At 44.3% G+C, this 22,389-nt stretch overlaps 1 protein-coding gene across 1 annotated transcript in view; it reads left to right on the forward strand.

Annotated features, from left to right (window-relative positions):
* Positions 1 to 21,517, forward strand: part of nckap1l (NCK associated protein 1 like) — a 71,713-nt gene extending 50,196 nt beyond the window's left edge. The window contains exons 24-31 of the mRNA XM_034166161.1: positions 2,867 to 2,960; positions 4,245 to 4,327; positions 4,891 to 4,971; positions 16,814 to 16,907; positions 17,001 to 17,117; positions 17,646 to 17,755; positions 18,579 to 18,659; positions 21,083 to 21,517. Coding sequence (XP_034022052.1) covers positions 2,867 to 2,960; positions 4,245 to 4,327; positions 4,891 to 4,971; positions 16,814 to 16,907; positions 17,001 to 17,117; positions 17,646 to 17,755; positions 18,579 to 18,659; positions 21,083 to 21,199 — 777 coding nt within the window. The 3' untranslated portion in view covers positions 21,200 to 21,517. The remainder of the gene's footprint in view (positions 1 to 2,866; positions 2,961 to 4,244; positions 4,328 to 4,890; positions 4,972 to 16,813; positions 16,908 to 17,000; positions 17,118 to 17,645; positions 17,756 to 18,578; positions 18,660 to 21,082) is intronic.
* The last annotated feature ends 872 nt before the right edge of the window (positions 21,518 to 22,389 follow it).

Below are 22,389 nucleotides of genomic sequence, written 5' to 3' on the forward strand. Positions count from 1 at the left end.
ACCCCAACGGTCAAAACGACCCCCTGTGAGCAAGCACTTGGAGACAGTGGGAAGGAAAAACTCCCATTTAACAGGAAGGGAGTTTGACTGTGACTGCAGATGACAGTCATAGTCTGTCATCTGCAGCATGCTACAGATTCTGGGGATAAGCATCAGCACTAAAGGGCCTCATAACTTAGACAGGACTCACTTATATTTCTACCACCTAGTGGTTTGGTAAGATGTTGGTTACAGAGTTCAAATTAAATCAATGTAAATTTGGATTCTGTGCAAACACCACAATAACTATGAAAGGAAATCAATTCAGCAGTTGCTGAGATCTGGCTCCAGACAGACGGACATTTGCCTTTCTTTCTAAAAAGCAAAAACTGACTGACTCCAGTTGATCCCTTACTAGGGTTGTCACCATACAAGAATTTCAAAGTTGATACTGATACTCAAGAAAATTACAAGACAAATACTGAATACCATTTTTGATACCACAGGCAGAAAAATGACCGAGAAGTTCAGACACATTTTTCAAAACATAAATTTCCCATAAGGGCAAGGGACACAACTGTAAGTTGATTTTTGGCTGTCTGCCCATCTCCTTTTCACCAAAATTTATAGAGACCTCGCTGTACATTTGAACAGGTTTTCCTCACCATCTAGTGGGCAATCTGAACATTTCAGGGCTTATGTACATTTCCTTCTTGAATCCCAAAATTCAGTGAAAAGAAAAAAGGCAGTTATAAATGTCAGAAATGCATGATTTTTTTTTTTTTTTTTTTTTTTTACTTTTTCTCATTTTTTTCTTATTTTGTTGGCAGGCAGATCTTTGACCTCCCAGTATTAATGCATAAACATTTACATTTTGAGAGTTTTACATTTCTTGAGTTTTAGGAAAGCAGGAAGTTTTGCCATGTTATAGAAGGACAGCAAATTCTCTTGACAAGCACAACTTACAGGTGTGAATAATAGTTGTAATAACGGTTGTTTGACAGTGCAAAACAAAAACGCAGCAACACAAGTGTTAATATATATATATATATATATATATATATATATATATATATATATATATAAATACGAGGTCTGTCAATAAAGTAACGGTCCTTTTTATTTTTTTCAAAAACTATATGGATTTCATTCATATGTTTTTACGTCAGACAAGCTTGAACCCTCGTGCGCATGCGTGAGTTTTTCCACACCTGTCGGTGACGTCATTCGCCTGTGAGCATGCCTTGGGAAGGAGTGGTCCCGCCCCTTCGTCGGATTTTCATTGTCTGGAAATGGCAGAATGAAAAGGACTTTTTTTTCCATCAGAATTTTTTCAGAAGCTGTTAGAGACTGGCACCTGGAAACCATTCGAAAAATTTATCTGGCTTTCGGTGAAAATTTTACGGGCTTCACAGAGAATAATGACTGTTACTACAGCTTTAAGGACCCCTTTAAGGACGCTCGGCGCATCGCGCTCTGAGCTGCGACAACGCGGCACAAGCCACCGGACCATTTCTAAGCTGATAGCTCTGTGGATACGAGACCGTCGTGTGCTCTTTCTCTGGTTATCACAAGAGCTGGAATCAGCCATTTTCCAGCAGATTTCACTTTTAACAAGAGATTTCATCATGGAAAGCCGCGCGGAGGCTTCGCGCGTCACGACTGATTCGCTTTGGAAGCGAGACAAAGGAACACCTCCGTTTCGACGTGTCAGAGGACAAGTTTGGACATGTCTATCTCGGCTTTCAATGCTTACCAGTCCAGTAAGTATCAGTGAAATTGTGGAGAGCTGGACATGTCCAAACTTGTCCTCTGACACGCCAAAACGGAGGTGTTCCTTTGTCTCGCTTCCAAAGCGAATCGGTCGTGACGCGCAAAAAAAGTCCTTTTCATTCCGCCATTTCCAGACAATGAAAATCCGACGAGGGGGCGAGACCACTCCTTCCCAAGGTGTGCTCACAGGCGAATGATGTCACCGACAGGCGTGGAAAAACTCACGTATGCGCACGAGGGTTCAAGCATGTCTGACGTAAAACATAAGAATGAAATCCATATAGTTTTTGAAAAAAATAAAAAGGACCGTTACTTTATTGACAGACCTCGTATATATATATATATATGTGTGTGTGTGTGTGTGTGTGTGTGTGTGTAGTGCAACAAATATATATTTTAGGGTCCTATGAGGTATTGCAACAAAACAAAAACTTTTTGACATCTTTCTTGTAAAGACAAGCTCATGTATGTTACTGAGTGCATCCATTTTTTTTTTAGGAGGAGGAGGTCCAAACACGGCACTGTTAGTATCAGTATTGTTGCAAATTAGGGCCTAACTAGAGCAATGGGGATCCACAAGCTCTAGATTGACCCAAAATACATAAGCATACCAAACAGCAAATGTCAGCTCTCCTCAGTTTCTCTGTGATCGAAGTTACATGCAAGCACAGACATACGCAGAGGCCAATTTGTTTTAATATAGATGATTTACCGCCCCCTGCTGGAATGGTGTGTGAGTCCAGAATTTAATTCTCAACATCCATTGTTCACTGTTGTTACCTAATATCCCTAATTTCTCCAAAAATATTAGTCCTATCAACTTTTTGTTTTTTGTGGTGTTCATCCTTGAACCAAAATACATAAACACACCAAACAGCAAATGTCAGCTGTCCCCAGTTTCTTGGTGATCAAAGCCATACACACACACACATGCACGTACACAGAGGCCACTTGGCTTTTAATATATAGATGCAAGAGTCATTTCTAGTATCTGAATGTCTTTTCTTTGTTTGACAACCCCACTTACTGTGTGATGTTCCCCACTTTGACATCTCCACTGTTAGCGGTTATAGTAAAGCTTTTCTCACCTTGCACACATCTTTCTCTCTGTCAGAAACTTGTAATTGAAAATATGGATGTCCTGGTCCAGATGAGGAATAACTTTGAGAAGCCTGAGGAGATGGCAAATCTTAAGAGAAGACTGACAGGTGAGAAGTGGTGGGAGGTGACTGTGGGGAAGACAGAGGATCATAGGCTGAGGTGAGACAGGGGAAATTCAAGGGACAAAAATTGGATGTAAAAAGGAGTCAGAAAGAAAAAAATGGGAAAGAGGAACAAAACAAGGGGATACTGTTTGAAAATTAATATGTAAACTGATATTATTTCCAACCGGCTTAGAAGTATGAATTCTAAATAGAGCCACTTCACAGGGAAAATTCACAAAACAGGCTGTAAATTGGTTTTGGTTGAAGGATGTTTTCTTCAAATTTGAACTTGAACTTTACATGACACAAACTCACTCAACTCAATGCTTTTTTATTTGTTTCTGTGTTGTAGCTCACGTACAGGCTGATCTTTAAGAAACAGATTTATTTGCTTTCGGCTGCCTCTAGCTGCCACAATGAATATGGTAGAGATCCTTATTGGGATTTGGCATTTTGGTTATGAGAATGGTTGAGTCCATTCTTAATTAAATCTATTTAGTCACACTTCCAGTGGCACACAGAACATTGAGGACCCTTAGGTTTTTACATTTTTTATTTTTTAAGACGTCAGTTTAAAAAAAAGAAAGAAATGAGTCTCGTTTTGGTTGGTGAGCTTGCTTGAGATCACAATGTTACAGGTTCAACACCACCTGTGTTCATTCTCCATGTAATGTGCAGTTGTGTCAGGACGAGCATCTGGCATAAAACCTGCACCAAATTAAGGTTCAGATCTATGTATATTGATATTATGTAGTAATCCCGAATGAAAAAGGGAGAAACCAAAACAACTTAATATTCATTTAAAGCTCACAGTGAAAACATGCAACATGAACAAAATTTTCTTAAAAAAAATTAAAGCCAAAATAATGGAATGTATGAGTATTGGTGCTTTGAATTATCATGCAACAAAATGATCACTTTTACATAGTGAAGCATTTTACATCAAGGCCTTTAGAGCTATTACTCACAATTAAAAATAGTGTCATATACTGCAGCATCACAAACAGACATTGATCCAAATCACTGTCATTGTCAAACACATGCAAAAACTCAAAACAGCCAACCACAGTTAGACATACGACCACCAACCAAGCAAAAATACCATAGACACAAATAACACAAACAGAATTCAATAGTTTGCAGCCAAAGTGCTGGATATGTCAAGAGAAGCCTGCATTCTTAATTATTTTAGCTGTATTTATTTTAATTCCACATGAAAAAACAAACGTGGAAAAACACAAATCTGTATCTATTCATATCTCCTGATGTTTGTGTATCCTGCTGTAGGAGTTGAAAATGTGCTGAAGAGGATGACCATCATTGGAGTGATCCTGTCCTTCAGCTCAATGTCACAGGACTGTCTGAAAGATGTAAGGTCCAAGAGATTTAACCAACAGTCATTACAAATTCTTAGATATCCTATGCGGTTATGAAGATGTTTCAGAGTATATCTGTATGTGATGACGTGATATAAAAAATACAGCCGTTTCAACAAAAAACATTCAGTGTTCAACTATTCCTGTTTCTAAATACAAAAATGAAGGGCAAGTGAATAAACAGCAATCATGTGAATCTGGAAGACAGTTGTTTTTGACAGTTAACCCCTTAACGCCCGAATTTATATAGCTGTATATAAAAAAATGTTTTGTGTGTGTTTTTGCCTTTAAGTAGATGGTAAATAATGTTGAGATTATTCATTTCACTTTTGCACAAAAACTAGATAGTAATATTGGGTATTCTGGTAATGACTTTATGTTATGATGTTATAATAATAATGATGGTGTGTTGCAAATTTGCGACAACAGGCATACAGGTCAATTTGGTAAGTTGCATATTTGAGTCAGAGATTGTAGCATATATGCGACAATAGGCGTTAAGGGGTTAAATATATATATTCAAATTTTGATATTGTGTCATTTAAACCCAAATTTAGATCCTGCATAAGCACTGTCCTTACCTGATGGGGCCCATTGAGTGCATGAGGGACTCCATCTACCCTGAAAGTGACATGAAGGTAAAGCAAAGCTTTAATTGCAATCGCCGCCAGCGACAATAAGGCAGTTATTCATGACAGGGTGCAACAAAGCAATAAAACTCAGCACTAAAGGTTTCATGGTGCAAAAATGTCTATTTTCAGAAGATTCAATTATTATTAAAGAAAAGTATTTTGTGGTTCAGATAATATTTCTGTATTGCCATTTAATTTGTTCCACTGTGTGTTTGTTTTTGAGACGGTGGACAATTGCCAACAGAGACAAAGAAAATAACTACAGTGCAACAGTATTTACATTAACATGACCGTGTGGATGCAGCACTTGGAACACCGGGAAAGAGGAGAAGGACAAAATATTTGTATTGTGCAATGATAACAAAATTAAATTCCTTATCTATGTGAGTGTAACTTGTAAAATCCCCTCCCATGCTTACGTCTTGCTTCTGAATGAGGTATTACAGCCCCGGCCACGATAACCCCAAAGACGTCAGCAGCCTCTTCATGTCGCTGTGAGAGAGACTCTGACGGCTGCTGCAGCTCTTCATTCTGAAACCACATCAGTGGAAACATTTTACCCAGACAGGCCAACCGTGCATGCAACCAGAAATAGGGCAAGAGCAAAACGTAGGTTAAGACAAAGATAACCAGGGCTGATTTCGGTGCCACTCCACTCAAAATATTCACTCCATCACTTTTATTGCAGCTGTGTAAAATGCAGAGCTCAGTGCAGCGCAGAGTTTTTCCTGCTGACCGCGGTTCTCTGCTGTATTTTGCCTTGGAGCATAAAGTAAAATGATCAAAACGCAAATGCCGGGTTTAAATTTTGCATCAAGTCAGCAATATTTTTGTAATATAATTTTGAGCTTCCCGTAAGGTTTATGTAGTGGTGTATTCAATCATTCATTTTAGCGTTAAGGGGGAGGTGGGTCTCGTGTAATTTAAAACATTTCAAAACAGCGGGGGCCTGATTTACTAAAGGTTTGCGTGTGTAAAAAAGTGCGCAAACACAACTGCACTCGCATTGCTGATTTAGTAACAGTACACAACGAGGAATGCGTCTGTCAAATGTGCAAAATATTGTGTATTGTCAATTCAGCACATTTGCCTTTATGAATAGGAAATTTGGAGTTTATCGACACGAGAAAAAAACACAAAAAACACCGCAATTTTTAATATGTAATTCCTGCAGACAATACAAGAATTATCCTCCTCCTGGACATGAATACATTTTCTTCCTTTTATTTTTACATGAATGACTTGATGCACTCATATCATGGACACATCAGCCTGCTCTGCGTGTCCCTCTCTCCAGTGATAAGCATAGGTGATATGTGGTTTTATTTATTACCATGTTGGGAGAGCCTGCCGATGCACATGTATCGCGGTGGCGTCTTGTGAGGTGATATTCTGCATGGCACAATATGTGTTCACCAGCTGTGCATAGCGATTATGCAGCCTTGACTGCATGACCATCGCCGTGCGCACTGAGACGTGGTTGGGGTGATCCCATTTGTTTCTATTTTTCCCCATGTCGTCATCATGTGCAGACATGTGTGCAGCACCATGCCTTGCACATGGGTGAGTGGAGCAGATGTGAAAATATGTGTTCCTCAGCTTTGCGTTGCCCTGATGCCACGACTGCTATGTGGAGCGGCACAAGCTGCAGAAATGCAGCGCTGGGCGTGGGCGGTGGTCAGCCCACTCCCTGCTTGATTTCGAATGACATCCAACCCATGACGTGATTACATGTCAACCATGGTCCCCTGACAAAAGCATAACTGTAGTGCATGTGTGACCATGTCAATCAATACGGACATCACATGATCGACACGCGACATGCCGACCTTCCCATTGCAGCAACACACTCACATAGATGGGCTCATGGCTGCAAGTTGAGCTGGCCACTCTGATATTTCTGTGAGGCTGTCAGTCAGGCTGTGACATGATGGACGGACTGTGTGGACATTGCTATCATGCGTCATGTGACGTGCCTGTCCAGTCGGATGATGCCAGTCACTGTGACACACAGCCGAGCTGGATTTTTTTTTTTTTTTCATCTCTGCTGTGGTGGTGTGGGTGTGCGATATGCCATGGTGTTACACAGCTGTCAGCTGTTCCATCATGGACATGACAGCCATACAACTGTGCGTGCTTTGCTGACAGTGATCACACTGCACTGCAGCCACATTCACAACCTTAGCCGCACCTTAACTATAGGTTTGTGGTTTGGGGGGATGACAACACACTGACACACCATCTGTGTTGTGGGTGGCACACTTGCATGCCATTTGTGGTGGTGGGGGAGCACAGGCACACTTGCACACCATTTGTGTTGCCAGGGGACACACTCAAATGCCATTTGTGTTGCCAGGGGACACACTCACATGCCATTTGTGTTGCTCGGTAACACACTTGTGGGGCACTAAGAAAATGTGGGGACATTCGCATTGCCAGCTCAAAAGTTGTTGCCTGCGAGAATGGCCCCACCTTTTCTAGGTGCACCGCGACTGGTGTTGGATGTTTGTGGGTGGCACCTGGACTCTGGCCAAGAATGGGTCGAACAGCCACTTGCCCGGAATTCACCGTCATTCAGACGCTGGTATGAAGGCTGCCTTGGATAAATTTGGTGAAAATGAACATCTTGCCTAGACTTTTTTTTTTATTTCAATCACTTCCTATTGATATACCCTCCAAACAATTCACTGAATGGGACTGGATGGTATCTAGATTTATTTGGGATGGGAAGAGACCGAGGGTTAGATTCTCAACATTACAGTTGCCTAAAGATAAAGGGGGCATGGCATTACCTAATCTGAAGTTTTATTTTTATGTGGCTCAGCTGCGGTTTGTATGTTGCTGGTGTGATCCTGGGTATTATGCCAAATGGAAAGAGACTGAGACATGTATACATGGATATCGCATCCAAACACTTTTGGGGGAGGATTCCATACCCAATGATATCAAAAATTGTCTCAACCCAATAACAATATTCACAATAGAAACTTGGTATAAAGTAGCCAAACAATTAAAATTAAATAGGGAAAGAAAAGTACTAAAATGGATATTTTTGGACCATGAATTTAAACCTGCAAAATATGACTCAACATTTAAGAATTGGAGTAATAAAGGTGTTACAGCAATTTGTACAGTTATTAAAAATAAGGAGATTAGGAGCTTTCAAGTTCTAAAAGCATCATTTGGACTCACTGATCAGGATTTCTTTCGTTACCTCCAATTATGAGACTACTACAATAAGGAAGTTAAACTAAAAGATGGGGGTGAAGAAAATGCAGTTTTAAAAACAATAACAGGTGCATATCAACAAAAAAACACTCAAGATTATATCAAAACTTTATAATAGCATGATGTCATGCCAGAAGGTCACAACTCTATACGTTAAAGAAAAATGGGAACAAGAAATGATTACCACAATAACAGATCAGGAATGGTACAGGATATGCGAGTTGGCACAGTCTTCCACCACTTCACTAAAATGGAGGGAATTCAATTGGAAGAATGTAATTCGATTTTTTATAACACCTTGTATAAAGAGTAGACAGTTGTCAAGTCAACAGATTTGTTGGAGACAATGTGGAATGATCAATGTTAATCACACTCATATTTTTTGGGATTGTTCACAGATTGCGGCATACTGGATTTCAATCCATTCAACCCTGACACAAGTACTTCGGTACTCTGTCCCTTTTACACCAGTAACAATATACTTAGGACATGTTTCTGGAGTTGTTACAAATAGAGATGAGTATTTAGTCAAAATTTTATTAACTTCAGCAAGAAAGGCCATAACTGTTGTGAAAGTGTAGGAACACGGACCCACAACAGGGGGCGCAAATGAACGGACAATGGAGAAGGTAAATAACAAGTTTTACTGTTGTGAAACGAGCACAACCAATACAACAATCAACAATTTGGGATTAAGCCGAATTCTGCTGGTGTCGTGTGGGCAGGCTCGAAGGTAGGAGACGTCCGTCCGAGTCGAACCGGAACCACCCAGATCTCCTCTGCCACCGAACCCTGGAAATACTGGAACCGCCAAGTCCCGAAGTCCCAGGTGGCCACTGCCTCCGCTCGTCGGATCCGGTACTGCTGGCAAGAGAGAGCAACAAACACACAGGTGTGGATGCAGCTGCACCCAGTAACACGGAGAGGGAAGAAGCCGCCTCCACCTCTCGTCACGTTAAAACAGGAAGGTGAGTACTTATCCAAGCAATTGGCTTTCGGTAGTCAGCTGTCCTGAAAGGTTTAACACGTATTATCAAATATACAGAATATGCTGCAGAGTAGTTTACCTCTATCTCAAGGCGATATCTCGGCACTGAGGTGGAGACGCCGTCCTCCTGATATACCTCGGTGCTGAGTAGAACAGCTGTGTCTGGTGATGGGTGACAGCTGTCACCCAGGCTACTCCCATGATGCGGCAGCGCCCTCTGGTGCCTGGAGCCCGCACTCCAGGCAGGGCGCCCTCTGTTGGTGGTGGGCCAGCAGTACCTCCTCTTCAGCGGCCCACAAAACAGGACCCCCCTCTCAACGGGCGCCTCCTGGCGCACGACCGGGCTTGTCCGGATGGCGTCGGTAGAAGTCGGCCAGGAGGGCCGGGTCCAGGATGAAGCCCTTCTTCACCCAGGAGCGCTCCTCGGGGCCGTACCCCTCCCAGTCCACCAGATACTGAAAACCCCGGCCCATCCGACGGACGTCAAGGAGCCGGCGGACAGTCCAAGCCGGTGCTCCGTCGATGATCCGGGCAGGAGGCGGCGCCGGACCCGGGGTGCAGAGGGGTGAGGTGTGAAGAGGCTTGATCTGGGAAACGTGGAAGACTGGATGGATCCGCAGTGAGGCCAGAAGCTGGAGCCTCACTGCGGCGGGGTTGATGACCTTGAGGATCTTATAAGGTCCGATGTACCGTTCTTGCAGTTTTGGAGAATCAACCTGTAGGGGAATGTCCTTCGTGGACAACCAGACCTCCTGCCCAGGACGGTACTTGGGGGCCGGGGCTCGCCGCCGGTCTGCATGTCTCTTCGCCCTCGTCCGGGCCTGCAACAAGGCAGAGCGGGCGGCCCGCCACACCCGACGGCACTTCCGTAGGTGGGCCTGGACCGAGGGCACACCGACCTCTCCCTCAACCACCGGAAACAAGGGGGGCTGATACCCCAAGCACACCTCAAACGGGGAGAGGCCGGTGGCTGATGACACTTGGCTGTTGTGGGCGTACTCAATCCAGGCCAGGTGGGTACTCCAGGCCGTCGGGTGCGCGGCTGTCACACAGCGAAGTGTCTGCTCCAGTTCTTGATTCGCCCGCTCTGCCTGCCCGTTGGTCTGGGGGTGGTACCCAGACGAGAGGCTGACCGTGGCCCCCAGTTCCCGGCAGAAGCTCCTCCAGACATGTGAGGTGAACTGGGGACCGCGATCGGAGACGATGTCTGATGGTATGCCATGCAGACGGACGACGTGGTGGACCAGGAGGTCCGCTGTCTCCTGGGCCGTAGGGAGCTTCGGGAGGGCCACGAAGTGGGCCGCCTTGGAGAAACGGTCCACTATCGTGAAGACGACGGTGTTTCCCTGGGACGGCGGGAGACCCGTGACGAAGTCCAGGCCGATGTGGGACCAGGGGCGATGAGGCACGGGCAATGGCTGTAGCTGCCCTGAGGTCTTCCTATGGTCGGCCTTGCCCCTGGCGCAGGTGGTACAGGCCTGGACGTAGTCCCGGACGTCGGTCTCCAGGGATGCCCACCAGAAGCGTTGCCGGACGACTGCCACGGTCCTTCGCACCCCTGGGTGACAGGAGAGCTTAGAACCATGACAAAAGTCCAGGACTGCAGCCCTAGCCTCTGGTGGGACGTATAGTCTGTTTTTTGGTCCGTTTCCGGGGTCCGGGACACGGGTCAGGGCCTCCCGGACGGTCTTCTCCACGTCCCAGGTGAGGGCGGCCACGATAGCGGACTCCGGGATGATGGGATCCGGGGGATCCGACGGTTCCGTTTTGACCTCATCTTCGTGCACCCCGGACAATGCATCCGATCTCTGATTCTTGGTCCCGGGACGGTAGGTAATCCGGAAGTCAAAACGGCCAAAGAACAGTGACCAGCGGGCTTGCCTGGGGTTCAGACGCTTGGCGGCTCTGATGTACTCCAGGTTCCGATGGTCAGTGAAAACCGTGAACGGCACGGCTGTTCCCTCCAACAGATGTCTCCACTCTTCGAGGGCCTCTTTCACAGCAAGGAGTTCCCGATTGCCGACGTCATAATTCCGTTCAGCGGGGGTCAACCTGCGAGAAAAATAGGCACACGGGTGAAGGACCTTATCAGTCTTCCCGCTCTGGGAGAGCACCGCTCCTATCCCTGAGTCCGAGGCATCCACTTCAACCACTAACTGGCGGCTAGGATCGGGCTGCACCAGAACTGGTGCAGACGAGAAGCGCCGTTTCAACTCCTTGAACGCGGCCTCGCACCGGTCCGACCAGGTGAAGGGAACTTTTGGAGAGGTCAGGGCTGTCAGGGGGCTAACTACCTGACTGTAGCCCTTAATGAACCTCCTATAAAAATTAGCAAAACCGAGGAACTGTTGCAGCTTCCTACGGCTTGTAGGTTGGGGCCAGTCTCTCACCGCCGCAACCTTGGCCGGGTCCGGGGCGACGGAGTTAGAGGAGATGATAAACCCCAGGAAGGACAAAGAAGTGCGGTGGAACTCACACTTCTCGCCCTTCACAAACAGGCGGTTCTCCAACAACCGCTGCAGGACCTGACGGACATGCCGGACATGAGTCTCAGGATCCGGGGAAAAGATGAGTATATCGTCCAGATACACGAAGACGAACCGGTGCAGGAAGTCCCGCAGGACATCGTTTACCAACGCTTGGAAGGTCGCGGGAGCGTTAGTGAGACCGAACGGCATGACCAGGTACTCAAAATGGCCCAACGGGGTGTTAAATGCCGTCTTCCATTCGTCTCCCTTCCGGATCCGAACCAAATGATACGCATTCCTAAGATCAAGTTTGGTGAAGATATTGGCTCCATGCAAGGGGGTGAACACCGAATCCAACAGGGGCAACGGGTATCGATTGCGAACCGTGATTTCGTTCAACCCCCTATAGTCAATGCATGGACGAAGCCCGCCATCCTTTTTACCCACAAAAAAGAAACCAGCACCCATCGGAGAGGTGGAATTCCGGATCAACCCGGCAGCTAATGAGTCCCGGATGTAGGTCTCCATTGATTCACGCTCCGGCCGTGAGAGGTTGTACAGCCTACTGGACGGAAACTCACTGCCTGGAACCAAATCAATGGCACAATCGTACGGGCGGTGAGGAGGAAGCGTAAGAGCCAGATCCTTGCTGAACACATCAGCGAGGTCATGGTACTCCGCTGGCACCGCCTTCAGATTGGGCGGGACTCGGACCTCCTCCTTAGCTTGGGAGCCGGGAGGAACCGAGGAACCTAGACACTCCCGATGGCAGGTTTCGCTCCACTGAACCACTACCCCGGACGGCCAATCAATCCGGGGATTGTGCTTTAGCATCCATGGAAACCCTAAAACCACACGGGAGGTGGCCTGAGTCACGAAGAACTCGATCACCTCCCGGTGGTTACCTGACACCACCAGAGTTACTGGAGGTGTCTTATGTGTGATTGGTGGGAGTAGGGAGCCATCTAGCGCCCGAACCTGCACAGGCGAGGTAAGAGCCACCAGAGGGAGCCCTATCTCCCTGGCCCATCTACTGTCAAGCAGATTCCCCTCAGAGCCCGTGTCTACCAGTGCTGGGGCCTTCAGGGTTGAATCCTCATAAAGGATCGTGACTGGGAGTCGTGTAGCAATGTGGGTGTGTCCCACGTGAATGTTTTGGCCCACCCCTGGCCCAGTCTCTAGGGGCGGGCGTTTGGCGTTTGACCGCTCAGGGCAGTCTCTCACATGGTGCTCCATTGAACTACAACCAAGACACGCTCCGTGGGTCCATCTCCTCTGTGCATCTGGTGCCCTAAATGTTGCCCTACTCGTGTCCCTAGCTTCGTCAGTAGGGGGAGCTGTGACCCACCGGAACGCAGGAACAGAGGAGCGTGGGGAGGGCGGAGCTCGATCGGACCCGGAAGGGAGAGGGACGACGCGTGCCTGGCCACGCCCTTCGCCTCGTTCCCGACGGCGTTCTTCTAACCGGTTGTCGAGTCGTATGACTAGATCGATGAGCCCATCTAAATCCCGCGGTTCGTCCTTAGCCACCAGGTGCTCTTTTAGGACCAGAGACAGTCCGTTTACAAAGGCAGCGCGGAGGGCAGTGCTATTCCAGCCGGATCTCGTCGCCGCGATGCGGAAGGCGACTGCATAGGCAGCTGCGCTCCGACGTCCCTGTCGTATGGACAGTAGCGCGGTTGAAGCGGACTCTCCTCTGTTGGGATGATCGAACACCGTTCTGAGCTCCCGTACAAACCCAGCGTACGTATGAAGGAGCCGTGAGTTCTGCTCCCAGAGCGCTGTAGCCCAAGCGCGTGCCTCCCCGCGAAGCAGATTTATCACATAAGCTACTTTGCTAGCATCAGTCGCGTACATCACGGGACGCTGAGCGAAGACGAGCGAACACTGCATAAGAAAGTCCGCGCACGTCTCCACACAGCCTCCGTACGGTTCTGGAGGGCTTATGTATGCTTCTGGGGACGGAGGAAGGGACCGTTGAACGACCAGTGGAACGTTACTTTCGCACGCAGGGTCCTCGGGAGGGAGAGCCGCAGCGGCGCCCGAAGGGCGCGCCTCCACTTGTGCGGCGAGAGCCTCCACCCTGCGGTTTAGGAGAACGTGCTGCTCCGTCATTAAGTCGATCCGAGAGGTGAAAGCGGTGAGGATCCGCTGCAACTCACCGATTACCCCTCCCGAAGCCTCCGCCGCGCCTTGGTCTTCCATTGGCCGTTCAACAGCCGGTTGACGCCCCTCGGGATCCATGACGATGGCCGAGATATCCTGTTGTGAAAGTGTAGGAACACGGACCCACAACAGGGGGCGCAAATGAACGGACAATGGAGAAGGTAAATAACAAGTTTTACTGTTGTGAAACGAGCACAACCAATACAACAATCAACAATTTGCGATTAAGCCGAATTCTGCTGGTGTCGTGTGGGCAGGCTCGAAGGTAGGAGACGTCCGTCCGAGTCGAACCGGAACCACCCAGATCTCCTCTGCCACCGAACCCTGGAAATACTGGAACCGCCAAGTCCCGAAGTCCCAGGTGGCCACTGCCTCCGCTCGTCGGATCCGGTACTGCTGGCAAGAGAGAGCAACAAACACACAGGTGTGGATGCGGCTGCACCCAGTAACACGGAGAGGGAAGAAGCCGCCTCCACCTCTCGTCACGTTAAAACAGGAAGGTGAGTACTTATCCAAGCAATTGGCTTTCGGTAGTCAGCTGTCCTGAAAGGTTTAACATGTATTATCAAATATACAGAATATGCTGCAGAGTAGTTTACCTCTATCTCAAGGCGATATCTCGGCACTGAGGTGGAGACGCCGTCCTCCTGATATACCTCGGTGCTGAGTAGAACAGCTGTGTCTGGTGATGGGTGACAGCTGTCACCCAGGCTACTCCCATGATGCGGCAGCGCCCTCTGGTGCCTGGAGCCCGCACTCCAGGCAGGGCGCCCTCTGTTGGTGGTGGACCAGCAGTACCTCCTCTTCAGCGGCCCACACAACAATAACAAGAAGATGGCTTAAACCTGAACCACCGAACCTCACTGAATGGATGGACATTGTACAGGAAATATTCACTATGGAGAAAATGACATTCACTCTGCGACTGGAAGAAGAGAAAATTATGGAAAAATGGGACAAATGGATTACATACCAAAAGACACTTGTTACATAACTAAACATTTAAAATGTAATAATACTTTAATGGTTGCGGTTGTTCCCCCCCCCCCCCCTTTTTTTTTTGTTTGTTTGTTTATTTATTTATTTATTTTTGTGCATTCATCTTGGTTAATATATTCAATCAGAATTGAAATGAAAAAGGGTTGTAATTTTCTAGTGAAAACTCAATAAAACATTTGTGAAAAAAATATATATATATTAGCCCTATCAACTTTCCATTTTTGCAGCGTTCATCCTTGACCCAAAATACATAAGCATAAGAAATGGCAAATGTCAGCTCTCCCCAGTTTCTTCATGATCAAAGTCACACACACAAGTACATAGAGGCCACTTTGCTAATATATAATAAGATTCAAACAAAGTACCTCAACAACACGTCTGTTATCTGACAACTGTGTATTTTTCTTCTCGAAACAAAAAAAAAAGAAAAAAAAAAAAGAAAAAAAGAAGGCTGCCTTGCGTCATTTGGAATTTTGACATTTGACATAGCCGATTATTTAGAAAAGCCCCTCGGCCACGGCACGATATGTCTGACCTGCATTCAACATGCTGTGCAAATGTTACGAGCACAATCAAATGGCAGTGCAATCTCATCTTGCCTGCTGTACGAATGGGTTTAAGGTGCGAGTGGCACACGAATGTAGACTGCATGTGCTGTGCCCGAATGGATGTGGCGACTGCTGTATGAGACATTCGAGTGCAGCTCCAATTTTTCATGAGTGCCATTCAAATCCTCCTTCGTGCTCCATTCGGCCCCAGTTGTGTTGTGTGAAGGGGCCCTTAACAAAAAATGTCACTACAAGCAACAGGTGGACCAGCGTAAATTTTGGTGGAATTCATTGATTTCTCATGTTGTGTGACACAGATAAATAAATAAATAAAGGAATTGCTCATGCAATTTAGCACTTGTTATCTGGGATCTCTTTCTGAAGCACCCGCTTCATTCATTCATTTAAGTGTTTTGAAATTTGAAACAGCAAAACATTATCGAAAGTAATTATTTCCTTTTGAAATTCAAGTTTTCCGAAATGGAAAAATTCTGCCAAGTAATTGCAGCGCAGTCTCGTTTGAACCCTGTGTGATATCGCGGGATTTTACCACTTATGGGGACAGCCGCTCTGGTGTATGGTTTTGTTTTCAGGTGCAATCATCGAAGCAGTCGCGAAAAGTGCAGTCTTTTTTTGGGGGGGAGGTTCCCAGTGGAGAAGGGAAGACGAGGCAAATGGGAGATGTCGTGTTCGTAAGTGTTACCCTACACAGCTAACCAGAGTAGCTCTGTTCTCTCACCTGCAAAACCGCCTCGACACATTTGAGTTCCGGGTCATAAACAAACCGCAACACATGTTCACTTTCCACCACATCATCACTTTTTCTTTGTATTTTCACTTTGTTTGCGTGTAATTTGCCCAAAATCTCAGAGAAAGTGCTGTGTTTTTGTCCCTGGAAGTAGAGAAATGACATCATATGCGTCATATTTTAACCCTTTAGCGCCCACCCTCAAACGAGACTGTGCTGCCCAATTGCTTATTTAATTTGTTGTGTATTTCAAAACATAAAATCATTGTATGAAGCAGTTATTTAAATCTTTTGATCATTTCATGACAGAAAATTTAATCAGCCACAGGGGGCAGAAGCCAGTTTGATTTTGTCAAATCAAACATGCAAATCTCAAAAAGAATTTCCAAACCACATCTATTGATTTGGAAATTTGCATGGTTACATGAGCAAATAGTTCTCACAAAACACAACAACAAATGATAACAGCAAAGTCAAATGTAAACAAGCAGATATGAAAACACTAAGTTAAAAAAAACAGAACAAACAGTGCGCATGTATACATGATATAGCTTATTTAATTAGTAGTGTTTTTTTTATGTGTGTTGTCCACTGGGAGCTGGGAGCTGTGGTTGTGTTTTTATGTACTATCACAATGCATAGAACAATTCCTGAGGGTTTTACACCTAAAATCCACCTTACTTATGTCTGGATGTTCATGCAGGCGACTCTTGCTGTTTTTGAGTTGGCTTCTGCTGCAGGACTGAAATGTGATATCAGCCCTTCCTTGGTCTCAGCTGTTGAGAGCTTACAGACAGGTGACTAACACTACAATCGCACAAAATCTGTAAACTGTTTAAGAAATGAGTGTTGATTCATATTTCGCTTTTCGGAAAAAAAAAAAAATTCAGATAACGTGTCTCTTGATGAGGAGTACAAGCTGACCTGTTTGCTGCTCGTCTATATTGCTGTGGCCCTGCCTGCGCTGGCCCTGGACCCCAACTCCTTCTATAGCCGAGATCATGGAGGTGCTCACGTTCATCCATTTATCTATCCTTGATCAGCTCCAAAAAAACACTCAACAATAAAATCCAGGTGTCTGTTCTGACCTAAAAAATAATGGGTTTGTGATGTTTCAGTGTGACTGAAAAAAAGGATTCTGGTTAATGAGAAACACATTTGTGCTGAGAGTTTTGTTTACACATTAAATCTGGCATCAGTTCAGTTACTTTTGGCATTTGGCCCCGCTGACCCGAACTGCTTGGCTTGAAGCCTAAACTGCAACATTCAGAGCAACAAACAGCAGATATTTCTATCAAAGCACAGGGTGGCATTTGCCTCTGATTATTTTCTTTTGTCTGTATTTTCCATTGGCATGTGCGGAACAGATTTTACTTCATCAGCTTGTGGAAATATGCTCAGCATCCTCCATTTGAAGTGTTTCTGATCATTAAGTAAATCAGTGGGACACAAAAACGTCCTCTGTGACTGAACGTACTTTTTGTTCTGCACTGCTCACTATTCTTGAGTGATGAATTTTCCCTACTTTTCATCAGGTCACAACAACAACATCCACTGTTTAGCGACAGCCATCAACCAGCTGGCTGCAGTCATGTTCACTGTTCAGAAAAAGAACATAGAGCAGCACCTCAAAGAGTTTCTCCTGGTGAGTCGTGCAGGTTTAAGAGATTTCTCACAATGCATTTTGAAGAAAAAAAAAGGCACATTTTGTGTAATTTTGAGCATCAAAAGTCAGTAATTACAACAATGCAGGGTGCAATAATAATAAATAAATAAAATAAAAATGCACTTACTCAAGTTCAAGCCTTTCAGGGGCTAAAAACTCTGTCCCTTTGTAAAAATATTACCTTTTGTTCTGAGTTAAGACCACTGGTTCCATCAGGTTTTTAGAAACATTATTCTGCTAACAATCCCTCATCTTCAATTAATACAGCTCTTTAAAGTTAATTTGACACTGCTGATGTTTCTGTGCACCCTACATGCACTTAATAGCACACAGGATAATATTTTGGGATACATTATCATAGTGTCACTCACACCATTTGATTATAAATAGTTTAGTGATTCATATGAGTTTTAAATCATTTCTCCAACCCTATTGGTTGCAGAGATTTCCCAGGAAATGTTATTACACTATTTGTAAAAACTTTTGGCTTCATGTCTCTTGGATCTGTTCCAAACGTTAGTCATCTGCAGACACTTATCCGAGCAATATTACGACCAAGTTTGGTGAAAATCTCTGCACCTGTTTCTGTGTTATTTTGTACATGGTTACACGTGAGTGATTACAAAACCTGTGCTACCCTACCAAGGAGTGTACTAATGGAAATAAACAAAATGGGATCTTGGTGCTTAATCCTTCTTGTATTTTTTTTTTTTCTTTTGTGTCAGTCTTTTCCTTACTAGCAGGCATCAGTGAGAAAACATTCCAGCTTTCTCTTTTGAACTTTTTTATTTTGTTCCCACAGCTGGCTTCTTCTGCTCTGCTGCAGCTGGGACAAAATGTGGAGTGCAAAAACCGAGAGTCAATCTACCTGCTCCTCCACATGGTAGGCTTACTAGTCCTAATGCTTTTAAAACTGATCACTAGAGGGAATGTCTTAAAATATCTTTAAACTTAAGGCCTAGCAGGATTTATGAGTTGAGTAATGGAATAATAATGTGCACGCACTTAATTCCCCTCAGACTTGGAGAGGTTTTGGAGGATTATGTATTTTCAAGTCTTCAAGTTTTCAAGTTGGTGTGACACATATTAGTACTGGAAATAATTACAGGAGGAGGTTTTGCAGGTGTGCATATCATGAATGCTTGGTCTTGTTGGATTTGTGAGAATCTACTGAATCTACTGGTACCTTGTTTTCCATGTAACAATAAGAAATATACTCAAAACCTGGATTAATCTTTTTAGTCACATAGCACTACTATTATTCTGAACACTACTGTATATATATACACGTGTGTGTGTGTGTGTGTGTGTGTGTGTGTGTGTGTGTGTGTGTGTGTGTGTGTGTGTGTGTGTGTGTGTGTGTGTGTGTGTGTGTGTGTGTATGTATAATCCCAATTTGAGTTGATAGCAGTCAAACATTTCCAAGAAACAATAAGTTCACGTGCCTCCACTGAGGCAATCAGCAGATCTCTCTTCACATCACATGCACACAATCAATCAAGGGCAACAGCAAGCCGTAGTACACAACAATTAATATTTATGCATTATAAACATTATTGTACAAGGCAAGAAGAACTGCTTCTTACTGCAACTAAACAGACTAAAACATCATGCTCAGGTGCACAGGCTGCTTCCTTGTGAACCTATACTCAACAAAAATATAAACGCAACACTTTTGGTTTTGCTCCCATTTTGTATGAGATGAACTCAAAGATCTAAAACTTTTTCCACATACACAATATCACCATTTCCCTCAAATATTGTTCACAAACCAGTCTAAATCTGTGATAGTGAGCACTTCTCCTTTGCTGAGATAATCCATCCCACCTCACAGGTGTGCCGTACCAAAATGCTGATTAGACACCATGATTAGTGCACAGGTGTGCCTTAGACTGCCCACAATAAAAGGCCACTCTGAAAGGTGCAGTTTTGTTTTATTGGGGGGGATACCAGTCAGTATCTGGTGTGACCACCATTTGCCTCATGCAGTGCAACACATCTCCTTCGCATCATCCGTGAAGAGAACACCTCGCCAACGTGCCAAACGGCAGCGAATGTGAGCATTTGCCCACTCAAATCGGTTACGACGACGAACTGAAGTCAGGTTGAGACCCCGATGAGGACGACGAGCATGCAGATGAGCTTCCCTGAGACGGTTTCTGACAGTTTGTGCAGAAATTCTTTGGTTATGCAAACCGATTGTTCCAGCAGCTGTCCGAGTGGCTGGTCTCAGACGATCTTGGAGGTGAACATGCTGGATGTGGAGGTCCTGGGCTGGTGTGGTTACACGTGGTCTGCGGTTGTGAGGCTGGTTGGATGTAGTGCCAAATTCTCTGAAACGCCTTTGGAGACGGCTTATGGTAGAGAAATGAACATTCAATACATGAGCAACAGCTCTGGTTGACATTCCTGCTGTCAGCATGCCAATTGCACGCTCCCTCAAATCTTGCGACATCTGTGGCATTGTGCTGTGTGATAAAACTGCATCTTTCAGAGTGGCCTTTTATTGTGGGCAGTCTAAGGCACACTTGTGCACTAATCATGGTGTCTAATCAGCATCTTGATATGGCACACCTGTGAGGTGGGATGCTCACTATCACAGATTTAGACTGGTTTGTGAACAATATTTGAGAGAAATGGTGATATTGTATATGTGGAAAAAGTTTTAGATCTTTGAGTTCATCTCATACAAAATGGGAGCAAAACCAAAAGTGTTGCGTTTATATTTTTGAGTGTAAATATGTACATGCTTACTTCACAGAATGTGGAAAAACCTCCTTAAACATCTCATTATACAGTTAGCCTTACCTTAGCCTAACTGTCCTCCTTCATAGCAGTTGCAGCTGTCCCTCACAGTGCAGAGAAGTTGAGTGCTGAATCAGATGTTTGGTTGCCATGCAGGTAGACAATGTCATCTTGTGGTCATAGATTCTAATGCAGTATATTACTGACAAATATGGTGTGCTGAAGTATAAACTGCAGGACAGCCAAACATGAAAAGCAAAGCACCACTTATATTCTGGAAACTATGGTATTTTGGATAAAATATTGACTACACCATCAGCATGCAATGCTGTTAATTATGTTTATGTGGTCAATCTTATGTCTCACATACACACACACACACACACATATATATATATATATATATATATATATATATATATATATATATATATATATATATATATATATATATATATATATATATATATATATTTCTCACAGACCTCGTATATAAAAAAACATAATCATTCTGCAAATGTAATTGACTTTGCCTTTACCTTGTAACTCTGATTCCCTCAGATTGTGGAGGAGTCTCCATTCTTGAGCCAGGATATGCTGGAGAGTTGCTTCCCCTACGTTTTGCTCCGAAACTCCTACAGGGAGGTGTACAGGTCCTTTATCATTACTCTGGGCTGAATATGTTGTCAAACACATGAAGACACGTTATCTTATTTCTGTCATTCACAATAATTTAAGCTGCTGTTCATGTTGCTTTTTATGTCAGTTAACACTGAGAATGTTTTTAACTGATGGTGCTATTTTTTCAGTATTATGTTTTGGATTTTAGACTGTTACACAAATCAAACATTGCAACTGAACACTCCTTCTGTTACTTCCATACCAGAGTCAGATAACTGGAACTGGAACTATCACAACATAATCAAAAATAGCCTTTAAGTCTCTAAATGTAAAGGTCAGTATATAACATTTGTTTTCATTCATTAAAGTTGAAAATAATTTTCTGTTTATTTTCATTTTACCATGTATTATTTAGCTGTAGAGTCCAGGTCGTTCTGTACCTTCCCACGAGATCCTTGTCCTATTCATTTTTCATGTTTAATTTAAAAGATGCACTCAAGTTTTACAGACGCAAAAGTGGTGGTTCTACTTTTAGATGCTCCTTGACTGATTTCTTTCGCTCTTCATTGGTCAGTGAATTCTGTAGCAGTAATTGTTTGGCCGTCACACTGGAGACAAGGATGCTGACATCCAGTGTGTTTGCTGTAGTTCAACCTGACACAATCAAGAACACAAGTTTGAATTTACACTATACTCAGATGAAACACACAGATATAGAACATTTATGAATAAACAAATAACTGCTTGTTTAAAAAGGACATGCCTATGGGTATGAGACATTTCTGGACGTGCCCAGGGGTAGAGCTGTGCACATGGCACACCAACACTCTGACAAAACCCAGTAGTTTTTGTTTGTTTTTCACAGAGGGCAAGTTTAATATGTTAACAAAATTCATTGTCTAGGGCAGTGGTTCACACCCTTTTTTTGTTCTGAGTAACTAAAAAAGCTGAGCTGAGTGAAGGAGAGATGGAGCTTTCGAAAATCTGACATGAAAATGGTGCATTCTGAGGTTACCTGAGGGTGAAAAGTTGTTGCTTCTTGTAGTTTTCCTGCAACGTGGGCAAGAACATGGTATTATGTACAAGTTTATAAGAATCAGCTAAGTGGAAGAGATGGTGGGGTGGACCAATGAACAGCAATGTGCAGTTAGAACTACGTGAAAAAAGCTGTATAAGATGCCCCGCTGCCTATTTAGGATTTTTGTATTTTTGGAGTAATATGTCATTTTTTTTTTAACAAACAGGAA

The sequence above is a fragment of the Thalassophryne amazonica genome, chromosome 3 (assembly GCF_902500255.1).
Source record: "Thalassophryne amazonica chromosome 3, fThaAma1.1, whole genome shotgun sequence".
Lineage (NCBI taxonomy): Eukaryota > Metazoa > Chordata > Actinopteri > Batrachoidiformes > Batrachoididae > Thalassophryne > Thalassophryne amazonica.